At 36.8% G+C, this 18,288-nt stretch overlaps 1 protein-coding gene across 3 annotated transcripts; it reads right to left on the bottom strand.

Moving 5' to 3' along the window:
- Positions 1-8,241: 8,241 nt before the first annotated feature.
- On the bottom strand, positions 8,242-17,543 carry LOC105052520 (E3 ubiquitin-protein ligase IPI1). 3 transcript variants are annotated; one of them, XM_073244255.1, is made up of 8 exons: positions 17,232-17,369; positions 16,249-16,334; positions 16,106-16,167; positions 14,501-14,670; positions 12,110-12,168; positions 9,978-10,006; positions 9,494-9,890; positions 8,242-8,922 (listed from the first exon to the last, which is right to left on the bottom strand). In XM_073244255.1, exons 4-8 carry the CDS (start codon positions 14,633-14,635, stop codon positions 8,421-8,423), a joined length of 1,122 nt encoding a protein of 373 aa, XP_073100356.1. In that variant the 5' UTR covers positions 14,636-14,670; positions 16,106-16,167; positions 16,249-16,334; positions 17,232-17,369; the 3' UTR covers positions 8,242-8,420. The 3 variants fall into 3 exon arrangements, with proteins under 3 accessions (XP_073100356.1, XP_010931653.1, XP_073100357.1); XM_010933351.3 differs by lacking the exons at positions 16,106-16,167; positions 16,249-16,334 and having other exon boundaries at positions 17,232-17,543; XM_073244256.1 differs by lacking the exons at positions 16,106-16,167; positions 16,249-16,334; positions 17,232-17,369 and adding an exon at positions 13,347-13,480 and having other exon boundaries at positions 14,501-14,627.
- Between the last annotated feature and the right edge of the window lie 745 nt (positions 17,544-18,288).

Below are 18,288 nucleotides of genomic sequence, written 5' to 3'. Positions count from 1 at the left end.
AATCGTGGAACCAATGGATTTTATTAGCTAGGCATTTTACAATTAAATCGTGTTAAGTTTGAGTACGTTTTCGTTAGAAATGTAGTAAATTTGGTGATCTTAAGCTGGAAATGGACAGAAATTGCAGAAGTGCCAGTAGTTTACGGTTCCTGTAGGTAAAATATATTGCCTCTGTTAGTTACTGGATCAGGTCTGGAACTAGAGATTCTCTGATGGATGGATCAGGTCTGAAACTAGAGAAATCTACGATGGTTGGGTCAGGTCAGAAACTGGAGATTCTCTTATGGATGATGGGTCAGATCTCAAATTGCTCTTAGTATGAGTCTTTTCTTTTTTTTTTTTTTTTTTTTTTGATAAACAATAAAACTTCATTCAGCAAATAAGTTCCATCATACAATACAAAATGTTAAGCACCCAAAAAGAGAGCCCAGGATTACAAATAGGCTCAGTTCTGGAATAACAAAACATGAACCGTAAGAGAGAGAGTCGTGATATAGCATACGACAAAGGCTACCAAAAATGTTATACACCCAGTTTAAGTGCTGACAGAAGAGATGCAGAAGCTCCCCAACTGAAGCAAGAATTCCACTGCACAAAAATTCGTAATAAGCTGAAGCAATTGTTCTTGTTGTTAGAAAACACAGAGAGCCTGTTGTTCTGATCTGGGATTGAATATATCATTAAATCTGGAAGCAGCATATCTGAACAGTATAGGTAAAGGTTGTGTGTATTGTGTATAACATAAACCATAAAGAGACTGCACATATATAGCACAGTGTATTGGGTTGAAAACAGGATAATCTGAACTATGTTTGGGAGCTTCAGAATAATTATTCATCATGAGCCAGTTCAGAGTAAACCGAAGCCAAGAAAAATAACCACAGAGGCTGCACACATAAAACTTTCTGCATTGAATGGCAGCAAGGATCACCTGATAATTGATTCGCAGCTTCAGAATAAAAATTCATCATCAGCCTGTTCGGCCAACCTAAACACCAACTGAGGCAACCATGCAAAGTCTGCACACAAGATCCTCTCTGCATGGAAATATAAAAATGATATCCATCCTCAGGCTTAAATGCGGAAGAGTGAAGAGGTAACATTAGGAGAGAATGTCTGGCCGATCTTGTCTTTGTTCAGTTGATCTCAGTCATGTATGTAAGCCCATCCTCCCCCTTTGTCCTTTGCTCGCACTTAGATTATCTCTGTTGTTACCAAAAAGTCCATCTGTTGGTTCTTAGCCGGTGATTTTTATCGCTCGATCCCCATCCTTTGGACATAGGAATTGCTTTTCCTTGATATCGTCATGGCTACGTGTGGGTCGTGTTGTCAATATCTAGAGCATATTAATCTCCTGGGAACTCCTCAGTTAGCCTAAGAATTAAAGTGAATAATATCTCACTTAATCTTATTAATTGATTGATAACAAATCAGTAATTTTACCAATTTAAATCTTTGTGCTAGCTGAAAATAATTTTTGTGCAGTCAATTAGCGATCTGGGCAAGTCATGGTGCTATATTTTTTGTTATTTCTGATCATGATGAGAAATAAAAATTGTTACAATAACCAATATCTGTAAACCCAAATAATCTCAATTTAGGCATTTTTGGGCAAGTGGTGGCTGTTATAATCGTCATACCTGGACATGGTAAGGAATAAAAGTTGTTATAATTATCGATATTTTTAAACCTAAATAATCTCAATATGGGCATTTTTGGGCAAATAATGGCTGTTATGATTTGTTATAATGTAACTGTGCGATAACGAGACAATGGCATTATTAAAATTAATCTGAGTCACAATGTACAACTGCGTAAGGTAATTTATGTTTTATGAGATCTTATTATTATACTTCGACAACTTCAATCCTATGACAGTACTGATTATGTTCGAGTAAGGATCCCATGGTATTTGGTTTTGGAAAGACCTTCAGTTATTAACAATAATTTTAAGAATCTAAAATTTCTCAGTCGGTTCGAGACATTCTAAATCATACTGGCAGCAAATCGAGATGGTTTGACTGGTCAAACCAAAATACTGGACGAAGAAGAGAGAAAATGAGAGAAAGAGAGGAAGAGAGAGAGAAGAGGGGAGGAAAAGAGAGGACAACGCTATTAGAGGAACGATGGTGGCCTACTCAGATCGTCAGAGGCCCACAGAGGCCTCTGTGGCTCGATATCGTCTGATAGGTCATTTAATCGAGAGAGATAGAGAGAAGAAGAGTGACGGTACCAGAGGGAGGTACAACAGATGGAGAGCCACTCGAGGGCGCTACGTGGCCATCGTGGCCACTGGGAGGCGAAAAAGGCATGGATGGAGCCGCAGCCGTGGAGCAGAGGCGACCGCCCCTATTTATTATATTTTTTTAAAAATAATGATGAATAATAAACTCGATAATGGATTTATTAGCTTTACTGGCAAATCCATTGCTGACTTCACTATGGTCAAAATTTTTTTAAAAAATTATGTGAAACAGAGGTTTAAGTGAAGTTGGCAAACCCATTGCTAGCTTCATTATGGTAAAAATTTAAAAAAAAAATCTCATGAAATAGGGGCGATCACCTTTGTTTCACACCTGTGAAGCCGCAGCCCGCTATTTCGCCATCTGACGGCTACGGCGATCAGCCGGAGGCCCTCTGGTGCTTCTTCGCCGGCTCTCTCTTCCTTTTTTTTTTCATTCCCTCCCTCCTCTCTCAATCTCTCTCTCTTGACATTCACAGCAAAAGTAATATCAGATCGAGTATATAGCATGGTGTACATGAGGCTTTATATCGCCGAAGTATAAGGGATCCTACTCATACGCTCGATTTTCTTAGAAGTGGTCGGACACATCATCTTGGAGAGTCGAATACCATATCTAAGGGGTCGCAAATCTTTTTTGGAGTTTTTCATGCTGAACCGCTTTAACACTTTCTCTATATACAACTTTTGTGACAGGCCAAGCATCATTCTAGATTTATCTCTATAGACCTTTATCCCAAGGATATAGGACGCTTCCCCTAAATCTTTTATGGAGAATTTTTTAGACAACCAAGCTTTGATTGAGGTCAACATGGGAATATTATTCCTAATGAGGAGGATATCATCCGCGTACAGTACGAGGAAGACAAACGTGCTTCTGCTAACCCTTTAATAAATATAAAGTTTCTCTTCATTTTTTATGAAACAAAATTATTTGATCGTATCATCGAAATAAAGATTTCAGCTCCGAGAAGACTGCTTTAGTCCATAGATGGATCTTTGCAGCTTGCAGACTTAGTGATCATTATCATCGGATGTAAAATCTAGAGGTTACTTCGTATAGATATCTTCTTCAAGATATCTATTCAGAAAAGTAGTTTTCACATTCATCTGTCAGATTTCATAATCATAGTGAGCTGCAACAGCAAGCAATGTGTGGATGGGTTTCAACATGACTATAGGTAAAAAAGTATCATGATAGTCAATGCTTTCGTGCTGACTATAATTCTTCGCCACCAGCCTTGCCTTATAGGTCTCTATCTTACCATCAGCATCTATTTTTCTTTTGTAGATCCATTTACATCCAATAGAAATAATTTTCTCGGATGGATCCACTAAGGTCCATACCTGATTCGAGTGCATTGAGTCAATTTCTGACTTCATTATTTTTAACCATTTCTCAGAATCGATGTTAGGCATTGTCTCGTCAAAAGTACTAGGATCATTATCATGACTCCCATCTCCCACAAGAATGCTTCCTCTACATCCTTTTTCAGCATACCCATGTATCTTTCAGGAGGATGGAGGATTTTACCTGATCTACGAGGTGAAGGTGGAACATTAACTACTGGCTCATTATGGATAGATTCCTAAGGATCTATAGTTCGTTGCTCTCAGAGACATTCTCGTCAAGCTCAACTAACCTCCCACTACCACCATCCTGGATAAACTATTTTTCTAGAAATGTGGCATTACGACTCACAATCACATTGCGATCATGTAGAAAGTAAAAGTAGTACCTCATATATTTCTGGAGGTATCCTATAAACCGAGCTACAATAGATCTATCCTCTAACTTGTCAGCTTTCTATCTCTTGATATAGGCTGGACATCCCCAAGTCTTAAGGTAACTTAGACTCGGCTTCTTACCGTGCCATATCTCATATGGTGTGGTAGGAACGGATTTAGAAGGAACCCTATTTAGAATATACATCACGGTAAGGGGTGTCCCCAAAAAAATATGGATAAATCAGTGAAGCTCATCATAGATCAGACCATATCTAATAGGATCCTATTTCTCCTTTTAGATACCCCGTTGAGTTGAGATGTGCAGGGAGGAGTCTATTAAGAGATTATGTCATTCTTCTTAAGATATCTTAGAAATTCTGCATTTGGGTATTCCCCTCCTCGATCAGATTGAAGGACTTTGATGGTTTTACCTGTTTGCTTCTCTACCTCATGCCTAAATTCTCTGAACCTTTCAAAGATTTCAGACTTGTGTTTCATGAGAAACATATATCCGTATCATGACAAATCATTAGTAAAGATAATAAAGTAGCTATAACAAAAAATTTTTCAATTAAATATCTTTTTTCACCCTATTTTATTGTTTGGTCGTCATTGGTCGAGAGAAAGGTGCATAAAATGCATGAATTTTATATGTTGGGCTCTTGGAGATCGTGTGGGTTATTTGTAAAGAAATCAAAAGTTTCAATTTTCCCTTCAAATGATGATTCTAGTGTAACTAATAGGGATCTAGGTTAACAGACTTAACTTACGTTGGTCTGCCACCTCGGTTGTAGTAATATACCGCTATATGTATTGTTTTTTGATTTAGTGGAGTTGGAGGTATCATTCATGATGCCCATGCTAATTTGCTTAAATGAACATAAGCTCCTTCTCATCAGGAGTCATGCTCTCAAGAAATTTTTGGATTTTCTAGCTTCACTAATTATTTGTTAATAGTGATAGATTTAGTAAAATATGCATTTTCCTTACCAAAAAAATATACATTTTTATCTTTTAGGATTTCAATGGGTGATCTCGGAATTTCTAATCATAAACCACAAATTAGTTTGATAAAATAGTAATTAAAATGTAAATCATTTTGTTCAGACTTATGAGTATGTACTAAATCTTATTTGGTGATGTTCTTAAATATCTACCCTCTCTCTTCCTCCACCTTCTCCCTTCCCCTCCCTCCCCCTTTTCTCTTTCTCTCTTTTCCTCCTCCTAGATTCTTTTCTTCTCTTTTATGCCAGTTTGCATCGGTTTAGTCCGATCTGGGACGAACCGTATCGACTCATATCACCGATCGACCGATATGGATCCCGATTTCGGTTCTGCGGACCTTGTTGCACATGCTCCAACTGATAAGATTTAGAAAAAATAAAAATTATAATTTTAATATCAGATATCGTACTGCTACATTGTTGATTCGGTATTATCGATATAATATAGGATAGCTCATGACCCTTTTTTTTTTTTTTTTTTTTGTGATATCCCATCGATAGGTCTTACTTTTTAGTTTATAGGAGCCTTTTTAGAAGTTAAAATTGTTTAGACAATAGATTTATTAAATGAGATTATAAATCCCATGAAAAAATAAATCATAAAAATATCTATAAGTGAGTGATGAGAGTAATCACCATCTTATAAGATATATGTCTTATCATGGGTCAATTAGAACACAACAATATCTTAATCATCATGGAATTCTCTGGATCTTCCAAATACCTAAGATTGACATTTGGTTATTGCTGCTATGGCATGTTGACCGAGAGGATAATTAAAAAATGTCACAGGAGTTAACCGTAGTGTCGGCATGGGAGAGTCAATTAATTTTATTTAGTGAATTTAATAAAATTTGAAGATATTTATGTGTAAGGAAAAGTTTGATTGGCATTAGCTGGATCATCTTATTGTACATGATAAATTGCAAATTACATTTTAGATAATGCAACACATGCAGACCATCATTTTCACTTTAAGTATGATCTCTACAACCTCTCTCTCTCTCTCTCACACTCACACACACACACACACACACACTCACTCGAGAACTTTCATTCATCACAAAAGCAAGTGCAGACTCTTGAATACTCAAGGTATAAATAGTCTATATGAGACTTTGATCCTATTAAGAAAAAGTAATCAATTTTATTTAGTAAATTTAATAAAATTTGAAGATATTTATGGGTACGGCAAAGTTAGATTGGCATTAGCTGGATAATCTTATTGTACATGATAAGTTGCAAATTACATTTTAGATAATGCAACACATGCAACAGCAACCATCATTTTCACTCTAAAATAATCTCTGCAACTTCTCTCTCTCTCTCTCTCTCTCTCACCCACACACACATACGCACTCTCAAGAACTTTCATTCATCACATAAGCAAGTGCACAGTCTTGAATACTCAAAGGCATAAATAGTCTATGTAAAAGATAGACTTTGATCATATTCATAAAAAGTAATCAATTTTATTAGTGAATTTAACAAAATCGACCATCATTTTCACTCTAAATATAATGTCTGCAACCTCTCTCTCTCTCTCTCTCACACACACACACAGACTTGCGCGTGCGCACACCCACACCCACCCCACACACTCTCAAGAACTCTCATTCATCACATAAGCAAGTGCACAGTCTTGAATACTCAAGGCATAAATAGTCTATATAAAAGATGGACTTTGATCCAATTTAGAAAAAGTATTTATTGTTCTCGGCTCTAAAGTTAGTAATGAAGTATCCAAATGAACATACACAATTAATTATGATCTATATTAAAAATATATATACAAAATTTTGTATTTTGGTAGTCTCTAACTTATGCCTAAAATAAGTGCAAAATTTAAGATATAAGACCATATTTTGTTATAATCTATGCACCAAGATATATTAATTTTTAATTTATTCTTAACTTGTATAGATCATGATCAATAAGATAAATTCTCAATTGAAATGTTTTATTCTATGTTTTAGCATACTAACATGACGAAACTATCTTCTTCGATGTCCGTGTGATGCAGAGAGTAGAAACCACCTAAACATGTATTTTTGGTTTCCAAACATTTTCAGTAGTACAAATCATTTGATCAATAATTTGGAACTTCGATTTAAATATCCCATCATATTTTTTGCATTCATGAATAGATACCTATTTCTCTTGAAAGGAGCATGTTTCACCGTCTATATATTGCGACCTAAGCCCTCTCTCTCTCTCTCTCATACGGGCAGTTAAGTGCACCTTATGGTGGTATTCGTCCGGAGGTAAACCATTTTACATTAGCCATGATTTATTTTGGAAACATTTTCAACAAAGCCTTTTCACTGAAATACTATGAAATCCTAAAGAACGTGGATTTTGATAAATATAACGATCATGAAACGTTGTATGCTCCATGGGAAAAGTGACGGTTATATCACACACCGATGTTCATTGTGTTCTCAGAGGATTAGGGTGTTTGTATCAACAAAATGGAAAAACTTGATTAACAAAAAAGCAAGATGGAAGAGGATCTAAATTTTGAGAATTTTAAATTTCTAAGATCTGAGGGGAGCATCATACGTCCCAATCACCCCATAGATTGTCAAACGGAAATCCGTCCATACTCAAAGAACAGAAATCATGTGGGGTTCCATAAACAAGAGAACAATGAATCATGGATGCATACAAATGTTAGGCAAGAGGGAGATTACAAGAGACACATTCCAACAATGTGTCCGATGTTCTTTAAATTCTCCTTTCAAAGGGATAATGAGGATCTCCAGCACCAGGCAAAAGATAACCGTTGCTGGAAGGGAAAAGTCGTGTAGAAGATCTTGTTCCAAGTAATGGTAGGCAGTGAAATAGAGACAATACCTTCCCATCACAAGGAAAGGAAGAGCAATCCATGTTCTTTACATTATGATATGTGTCAATGAAATATGCAGCTCACATTTGTAATGCTTTAGATCTGCAATTAAGGATCAAATGGTCCTTTTCAGCAACATATTTCCAGCTGCAAGTAGGTAACCACAATGGGAGACTAGCATTTCAAAAATTAACTAAAGATTGAAAGTAAAACAATCAACCAGCACTTGAACTAAATAAAGCGAAGTACTCGCCAAATCTGAACTGAGAAGAGCTAAAAGCTTCAAAACAGACATTGAAAAGCAGCATGCTTCCCTATTATTTTTAGACAAGGGATTTTAGGATGACATTCCTGATTTTTTTCACTGGGATAGATTCAAAAGAAGTAATTGAAATCTGTCTGTCTCCCAAACATCCCAGTAGTCTCCAAGCATAAATTATATTATGGCCCCTACAAAGCTATTAACAAGCTTCCAGCAGGATTACTTCCGCAAGATTGTTTTCAGTCTCAGTTCTAAGAGGCAACCCAGCCATATAATAAAAGTCAATTTCATTTTACAAATAAACATTGCTTCTGTAACATGTCATGAATTTGGCCTTCACATGAAGGACTGCATTCGAGCAACATGCGCAGGCTGGTAAGACAAGCTCTCTGACCAGCCCCGTGATGATGACCTCTCGGATCCCATTGGGGGCCACAGACCAACCCGATGAGTAGAATCTGATGCACTAGTAGATTGTGAATAAGATCCCCACCAACCTGATTCCCTTTCAACAGGAAATAACTGATATGGAGCAAATCTCTCCCTTTCCCATGATGCATAGAAAGGGTTTCCTGCAGGGTTCTCAGCATCTATTAGATTGCGACCTGATGGACTGGCCGAGGGGAGCAGGTAAAAGCCAGCATGATCTGGCAGAGAGTGCGGTGTTGGCCCTAAGGCAGCCAAACCCCTCAAGCCTCCTGATCGCCGTATGCCTGTGAAGATGGTGCCATGTATGCTTTGGGAATTTTGATGATCATGACCAATGCCACGAACTCTATGATATGGGGGAATCAGTGAGGGAACAAAAGAGCTGGTCACTCTCGTTCTAGAAGCAGATCTGGGAGGAAAATGAGGCAAATAAATCAGTCAGTATCATCAGTGACCAGAATACCTTATACGAGTTAAAAACAAGATTTTTGCAGATATATCTGCCAGCTGTGAACTTATACCATGTTGGTGAATCTCATATGAGCAAGGACAACACCAACTAAAAATATTGGATAGTGAAGGAGAGCAGGAAATGACATTCTATTCCTAAGAGATCGCAAGAAGAATCACCATAGGAGGGTGGCCACTCTTAAGAGGTATGCAACTATACAATGAGCTAGCAAGTTTGATGAATTTGATTGTTCAAGGAAAGTCAGATGAGAAACCTGGAGCTGGTTCTAAAATGTAAATATGATGAATACAGGAAAAGAAGGGTATCAAAAAGCAGATTGATTGGCCAACATAAGTTGCAAATACAACAGAATGTGAGATATCTTAAAACCCTTCACAAGGAATCACCTTTTGAGAACAAACATTATCATTGTGCATCACCGGAGACTACAAAAAATTTGTGGTCGTTTCTGTAATACAGAACAAAACGTATGCTAACATTCAATTATTTGAACTTAAACATCACTTACCCATTCCCAAGAATAAAGGGGACGAGAGTCCCTGCCCTTGGTAGACCATCAGAATCAAGCCTTGAAGTTCTCATCATTGTAGAAGCTGAAGCCTGATCAGCACCACTGATATTGTTGTTAGATGGGGAATATGATCGAGAATGGTGTTCCCAACCATGATATTGAAGATCAATGGGAGCTAATGCATGGGCAGTCTGGACATCCATTGGCCTAGGAATATGACTCCAGTGATGAAAATATCCAGGACCATCAATAGGATTTTCAGAGGAAACATGGGAACTTGTGGAAGATGAAGGTCGGAGTGGCTGCAGGTAAGCCACATGTGGGCATGGATAAGCTGGCGATGAAGTAGCCAGATGCTCTGTAAAGATGGCATGATGTCCCAAAAGATCTTGGACTGCAAAGCACAATAATTGTATGTGAAACTACTTCTATATTCCACCAACATACACAACTAATCATTTTCAGGAAAGTATAAACTTACATGCAATAGGTGGAGAAGATTCCCCTTCCCTTGAAAAAGAAAAAAAAAAGTCAATGGAGCATGAAACAATGCCAAGGAAAATAAAAGGACATGGTCCGATGTAAATTATTAAGACCGAGTAGGAAAACATATGTATATCCAGGTGAAGGATTTGAGTCTGGTTCTGCACATAAACTTCAGCAAAATCAATATCATGAATCATTACAAATTTATTGGAAAATGAAGATAGAAGAACAGAAGACAGGCTCTCATTTTGTTCATAAACATGGATAGTAAGTGCTATTGTGTATACAGGCAAGTGCTGTACAACCACTAAAATTTATTTTTCGAGATTTAGGATGCCACTTTCCCCCCTTTCTAAAAAAGCAATATTCTACTTAAGGCAAATTGGGGCGTTGGTGCTTGACATAATATATTGAGATGTCCTTATAAAGAATTGTCTATTGGAAGGCATTTTAATTCTCCACGTTTGGAGGTACTGAACATGACTGTTTCAAGCATCAGTACACTCCAAGTGCCACAATATTTACTTGGCAATATCCTATCTAAAATCTTACTTAATATCAATCTATTTCAATATGAAATGCAACTTATTTCAATTACAAGTATTACTGGTCGGTCAACTACACACACATGCACATATGGATGCATGCACACATGCATGTGCATATGCACACACACACACACACACACACACACACACAAGCCCACACCAGCCATGCAGATGCATACAAGCGCATGCATGCAGGCACACATGCACGCAGGCACACAGACACATGCATGCATGCACATATAAACATATATGTCTGTATATCCTTGTGCTATGTGAATATGTTCTTGTATGTTGTTCCCTTTTCTCAACATTAAAGTCTTAGGCATTGCAGGACATCTTGATGCTTAGCACATGTATGCACGCACACACATATGCCTGTATATCCTTCCACTATATGAATATTTTGAGGTATATAAATATGTCAAGCATTTCATGACACCATGATGCTTAGCTTTTTCATAGAAGGACTAGGTATTGCACCATCCATGCTTGCAGGGACGAGGAGTACATGGAGACTCGAGAAGGACCAGGACCAATGAATTTTGTAAGAACAAAAAATGGGAAGGTTGGACCAAGGAAGAACTGCAAACTCTTAGCACCAAATCATTACCAAAAGTTTTGTTTTTAAAAAATTCTTGGATTCTTTAAATCTTCATTACCAAAAGTAAAAAAAAAAAATATTGGATTCTTTTAAATCGTTATATCAATAGAATATTGATTGGTCCTACAATCAAGTTGTATTCTTTTAGCTAGCATCCAACCATCATGATGACATATTTCAATGGCAATAGGCTGGTACCAAGGCTTCGAGCTATTCTCTCTATACCGGTTATAGATGCATTAGCTGTTCTAGTCAGAGAGGAAGTTTTTCGGTGTATGTTTCTTGCAGAAGATAGTTGTCACAATTTAATAATAAAACAAAGTTCCGAGCATAATTATGCATGCCTGCAAACGAATGCTTCAGAAACCTTCTGGAGTCTCAAGACCAACGATTGTTTTTCACAATTAATTTTCAAATCAAGACGTCAAGTGATATACTTATTTTGACAGAGACCACCTGGTGCATAAACACTGCTCACAAAACCATTAATTTAGTAACCAGACAACAAAAAATAAATAGCTTTAATTCATATTTATTGAACATAAAAGGAATGGAAGCAACTTATTTTGATGATTGTCAGTACTAGCCACTTCACAAGGCTACTTTGCCATGAGTATTCAAGAAGATTCAGAAAGGATAGAATGCACTAGCACAAGATAAACAACAATTGATGCATATGAGGCCAGCAAAGCAAAGTTCAGTTCCTTGAGCTGGTATATGTATGTATTAACATGAAGTTTGCTAGTGGCAACCTTACAATAGACAACTGAGTTGTCCTCTTGAGAATAATTGCCACTTACATTTCTGAGTCTTCGAGATACTTTACAGATCAGATCAGGTTACATTTTATATGTTTTTACCGAGCAGCACTGCCTCCATAAAAGTAGAGAAGTGATGCTATCAGAATTTCATTACATTTCCAAAAATGTAGGGGGAAGGAATTGAACTTGATATTGTAAAGAAATATGTTACACTTACTCAAATGATGATAAAACCCGTGTTAATCTACTAAATGGGCACCAATGAAATCCAAATGGCTGCATAGAAAGATTAAATGTAGAAACTAAATTAGAAATGTCATAAGATTGTGCTACATTTGCAGATTATTCCAAGCATACAACTGTCGATAACAAACCCTTATAAACAATTAAAGAATATTTCTTTTCAAGCAACAGAATGGAAGTGATTTTTGGATAAAAGCCCAACAATAAGACACTTAACAAATTAGTTGGACAAACTGAAGTATAGCTGCATGCACTTTCCCTGATACAATTACTAACATGAAAGATGACAAAAAACAGCATTGTTTCTTCAACTAAATGATAATAGAGACCCTTCATCTGAAACACATAAACTGCTAACAAAGACAAAAAAGACATGCAATAGACAGCATATTTGTCAGGTATACCAGCAGAGCATGTGATGAATGCAAGATAGAATGGGAATACTGTAAAGTTGAGAATACACGTGGAAGGAAATTGTTCGCCAGAAGCTCTTCAAATATGCATCTCAGATCAACTTATTATGATTTTTTTTAATCAATGACAATAATATAGAAAAAGCCATCTATAAATCTTTGTTTAGAGAGTCATGCTCAAACATATTTGCATTTAAACAACAAAGCAAAGGCAAAAATAGAGAATCAAACATACATCCTAGAGAAATTAAGCAGAAGCAGATCATACTATCAGTTCCATGCACAGCATGGTGTATCCTGAAAAAGAACAAAACTATTGAGCAGACTTTAAGCAGCACAGCTGACATCACATGCTGTTCAAATTATAAAGCACCCCTAGGAACTATTTTTCAAAATGCCAAAGCATGCAGTCAGACCACTGCATAGTGCATCTGCGGGGCATATGAAAGATTCATTTCTTTATTTTTTTTAAAAAAATAATATGATTAAAAAATAGAAATAATTCAGAAAAATTCACAGAAAAAGAGAACTAAGTATGCACACTCAGACTAATTTCAGACTTTTGAATACATATTCTAGGTTCTAATATAACATGCTAACCTAATAAAATGACAATATCATTCTATGAAGTATAGACCATGCTTAAATTTGCACCAAAGAGTAAACTATAAGTTGCATCAAAGCATTGTTAGATGTCTTAGAAGTCCATGACAAAGTTTAAACTTTGAAGTACATACTTCATAAACATAAGTATCAAGATATATAGTACTTAAGGTATGTGGGAGCTTGAGCACATACGTGGCCACCCGAACGTGCGGCCCAGCACAAAAAGAGATTGCATATGGCTTGTGTGCTGTGGTCCAAGGACCACCTCCACATATGCAGCTGCATAAGCCACCTTTTAAAACAGTGCCTAGGAGGTAAGAATATAGCTGTAGTCACAAGCACAACCAGTTAACCCTACTGCATCCATCTGATTTTGAGTGTCATGAGTCCTATATCGTGTTATAAAATCAAATTTCATGACTTCAGTTAGCAGATATGGGAGAGGGCGAAAGCAACATGAGGAAGATAAACTCCCATGGAAATTAAGAAAGTGCCCAGAAAGCAAAATTATTTTAAATGTGCAAAAATAAAAGAATCTACTCAGTTATGACATTTTATAGGAACACATGATTTAGGCATTCAAAAAGGAACAATAAGACAAAAATCACAAATTTATTGTTGAAAAAGGCTAATTTAATAAAATAGTAAAAAACAATATAAAGATACTGATTTAATAAAATTACTTAAAGTATTAGGAAGTGGGTGCAGAAATGAGAGCATGAATTTGGGACAAACCAGCAAACTGTGCTAAAAACTTTGGCTACAAATCTTGCAACTAGTAAACAATTTCTCTAGACTGAAACCACTGCATGCCCTTCTACTCAAATTCAACCCTGTTCATCTACCTGACATGTCCCAGCAGACCAAACAATGTTCTCCCTTAATCATTAGGAAATCATTAGAAAAAGTAAATAATTAAAGCATATAAGAAATGAAAAGAGGGAGAAATTTTTGATAATATCAGAACAGGGTCATAGCCAAATGACAGAACAGAGAGATGGAAAAATAAAACCTAACGCTTTGGAAGATAAGTGTTTAGACAACTATAATGCTATTAAAATTACGCTATGGCATTTGGTTAAAATATGTGGAGTTTAGGCAGACTTAACAGCAAGCTCCTTGGTGGTTGGGAAAACATTAAAAAAAAAATCAAACTATAAGAACAGGCAAGCAATTAAATCGACACTAAATTTAATGAATAAGAAAAGTCTTTGAAAGCAAAAGAACAAAACATATAGATAAAAATAACATCTTTAAGGCTATAGAAAGAAAAGCCACATATATGAACAAGTATGTGACTACACTATATGATCATGGAAAACAAATAAATCCATTGATCACCATACCATTTCTGAATAACTGAGATCATAGAGGTCTTCATCATGTGCCCAGTCACCCATGTTCAACTCTGGCAATGGGTGTGAACTGCTTGCATAGAGCCAATTGCCATTCTCGACTTTTCGACAATTTGGGCATTGCATAACCCCTTTAGCATTAAATGCAGAGCCGATACAATCTGAACAATTTGTTAAAACAACAGTGGTGAGTAATTAGAGAGTCATACATTGTTGGAAGTGTTTCTAAATTACCTAGATATGTATTAACATCATGTCAATTGCATATATATTCATGCAATAGATATATGGACAGAGGAATGACACCCAACAGGTGAACATGATAGCCAGTTTTAAAACCTCATAAAGATTGACAAGTTAAAGGGAATCCAAATTAAATTGTACCATGGGTAGATAATGTAAACTTTTGAATCATGTGATTGATGTAGTGCATTGAATAACTATATCATATTATAATTGATAAATAACGTATATAAAATGTTACAATATTACAATAGGTGAACAGACATTGGATGAGAACAAAATTATCATTATTCCACAAAAAGCATTTCACATACAGATGATATCTAGCCTAAATTATTAAATTATACATTAAGTCATATCTAAATTGAAGTTTAATAAATTTCTTTTTCTGTTTTCTCTGCTCGCCAGGACTCAATCAAATTCAAGTAAAAATAAGCAATGCAATTAGCAATTGCTAGCACTTCGTGAACCCTGTTCCAACATTCATAATTCATCAAAAATATATTTTTACTGTTGGTGTCATCTCCAAAGTCCAAATTCCACCTGTCACTGTCATCAAGCCTTCTCAGTCTTCACCAATTCATCTTAAGAGCAAACTTAACAAGAATATGTTTCATGGAGCATGATTCAAGCATGTCATACATAAATCACAATTCTAAATTTTCCTAAACATTCCTGGAGCATTATCACAAGCTACTTTCTTCCTGATTTTAGCTACTTCAGCTTATCCACACAGATCAAAAAAAAAAAAAAAGAGAGAAAAAGAAAAGAAGACAAAATAATATTTCTTTTTGACAAGAGTTTCTAATATATCTGCTTCCCTCTACCTGCACTCGCTTGCAATTGGGACAACCAAGCATCATCCACACAAATTCCAATAAAGGTACTCCTTTCATATTTCATTGGACCCAAGATCTACTCAAGCTAAAGAATAAGATTGAAGTCTACCCACTTATCCCAACCAGTTTCTCTAAATCAGCAACGTTCCCTTCACATAGTTGAGCTTTCATATGCAATGCTGATAACATTGCAATGCCCTTGCTCGTTTGTCCTCCTCCTGAGAAAAAAAAATAAAAAACTTTGCTCCTTTGCCAATATCTTCCTTGTCTTACCCTAAAAGAACAAGTTCTCCCCCTTAATATAGTCATGTTTCAAAAAGTCCAGACCACAATCCTCATCTATACTATTATATAGAGCAAATTCTATGAGCCTCCATCTTCTACCATCTCCATATTGTATGTTCGATGTACCTTAGGTAACCACATGAGGGAGAAACCGTGCAAGAGTAACCATGACTAAGAAGAAGAGAGTCCAAACAAAGAAATAAATAAGTTAAAAAGGAAAAGCACATACTAGCATCATGAGGCTTGAGCTCTTCTTGAATCCCACAGCAAGGCCTCTTATTTCCATGAAATCTTCTTTTGGTAAATACATTGCCAGTTACACTCTTTTTTTAGAATACTAAAACAAAAATATAGTATATTTATGAAACTTACTCCAATCAAGTTTGATTGATGGGATGATGGCCATCCATCGAATGTTCCTTATTAAATACAGCAATAAGCACTGCACATTCCAAAACCTAATAGATATAGAATAAGGCAAAATCAATGTGTGATCAAAGACAGGCCTCTTTGATGCATCAAAAGAAAGGCAATTTTCAAATCTGCCGGAAACAATTGGTACAGATATTATATTGTAATATGAGCTAGCCTTTTCTGACAATCTGCTTTTCTTATCATATATTGCAATAAAAAAAATGCAATGCTTAACATCTATTGGTCAATCCATGATAATTAATGCATATGGGATGTTTTTCAAGCAGTCCTCACCCTTCTATAATTTGGATAAAAGTTTAAATGCAGTTGCACAGCCACCAGAACAATAACAAGTGATGCATCTTATAGAAGCAACTAAAGCGGTGGAAGCAAGCTTTCACAACTGCTGCAAGCATTTTATTTACGGATCCTGATCATGCAGCCTACAACGCTCTAACAATTGTTGGCATCTAACAAAAAACAATTAAAACAGTAGCAATATGCTTTGGCAACTACCCACAATTGTTTTTCACCGCAAACACCCTCAATAAATTTCTGAAACATTAGAAAAGTTTCCCCCAGTCAAAGTTCCATCAAAAGAATCAGCACGATCCCATTACAGAAAGAGATGCAGAACCACCAGCTAATGCATGGCAAATCAAATGCCCATAAAATATTCAAATCCAAAATCTTTTATGTTGCCCTGATGTCCCCAGATATAAATGTTTGAAACGACTGCTACCACCATAAAATTATCAGATCTCACGAACGTTATCAGTAGTCCAGCTAATGCATGTCAAAATCTTAGCTTCATATCACTTCTTCTAGAAAAATGACTTTATTTTCCCAAATATAGAATTTTCCAGCTAAATCGAGAAACAAAACCAAAGATTCGGTGAGAAACACGAAATAAAACGGGGCAATTGTTCGCTGGTACGCACCTAAGTGGAATTGGTGTCCGCATTGCAGCCTGGCCGTAGACCGATCTCCGTCACTCGTCACGGTCTCGAGGCAGATCGAGCAGGCGATCGTCGTCGCCCCTTCCTCGCCCGCGTCCCTTGTATCCGCATCCGCCAGGCCCATCCTCTCATGCCCCAGCCCTCAGAAACCCCAATCCGACCCAGACGGAGCGGATCCCTCCTTCGATTCGGTCCAAATCCAACGCCTTTCCAAACCCTAGAACTCCGACCAAAAAAAAAAAAAATCTGCGTCCCCTCACTATTTCGGATTGCGAGATATCTCTCCCTCTCTCGCCGTCTGTGTCTGCCCCTATCGAGTGGTCAATTGGGCGCGGATGAGTGCTGTCGCCTCATCCCATCCGATCGTCGACAGAGAATCTTATATGAGAAATAAAATCGGCCGTTCATTCTATCATCGACTTCATCACCGACCGATCATCGTCATCACTTTCTTGTGCAGAGTGCTACCGACGCTGGAAGATGCCTGATCGCTAAAATATGGACGGTGTTCGTGCATGTTCGCATGGAATAGATTGTGGGGGCCGTCGGATGGCGTAGTTGGTAGGGATCGTGGAGGGACCGGTGAGAGCGACTTGGACCGTGGAAGAAATGAAATCATTGAAATGGATCGGAAGGTGGAGGGTGTTTTCCCGTTATATTATACGGTTTTGGTTGGTCGCCGGCTCCAAAGCAGAACCATTTATTTTGACCGAGCAGAGAAAATTTTCTGAAAGATGTAGGCATGTGTATACAATGGACAACTAATAAACAACAACGGTCACACAACTGTTGTCATTGTAACAGTCATTATTACATAAGCAAAACTCTGGTTGTTATTTGACGTTTCTGCCATTCACCTGAGTAAAATGATTTTTTAATCAAACAATATATTTATTCCATAAAAGCCATTATTATCTATTAATTTTCATTATAATTGCTTATAAGTGCTGTTGCAATGGGAGCCATGATTTCAAGACAAATAAAAGAGAAAAATACACCAATCCATCGGTTGGCTTGATAATTAATAGAGGTTTGTATA

This window comes from Elaeis guineensis, chromosome 10 (assembly GCF_000442705.2).
Source record: "Elaeis guineensis isolate ETL-2024a chromosome 10, EG11, whole genome shotgun sequence".
NCBI lineage: Eukaryota > Viridiplantae > Streptophyta > Magnoliopsida > Arecales > Arecaceae > Elaeis > Elaeis guineensis.
Note: the sequence above shows the minus strand (reverse complement) of the source record. Positions and strands in the feature narration are given on the sequence as shown.

Excerpts from the sequence above, each read along its gene's own strand:
- LOC105052520 (XM_010933351.3), bottom strand. The coding sequence starts at position 17,373 with ATGGGCCTGGCGGATGCGGATACAAGGGACGCGGGCGAGGAAGGGGCG. Across the intron at positions 12,169-14,500 it reads ATCTCAGTTATTCAGAAATG|CCATTTGGATTTCATTGGTG; the intron begins GTATGGTGATCA and ends CTTTCTATGCAG. Across the intron at positions 8,923-9,493 it reads CCCTTTATTCTTGGGAATGG|ATCTGCTTCTAGAACGAGAG; the intron begins GTAAGTGATGTT and ends TTTTCCTCCCAG.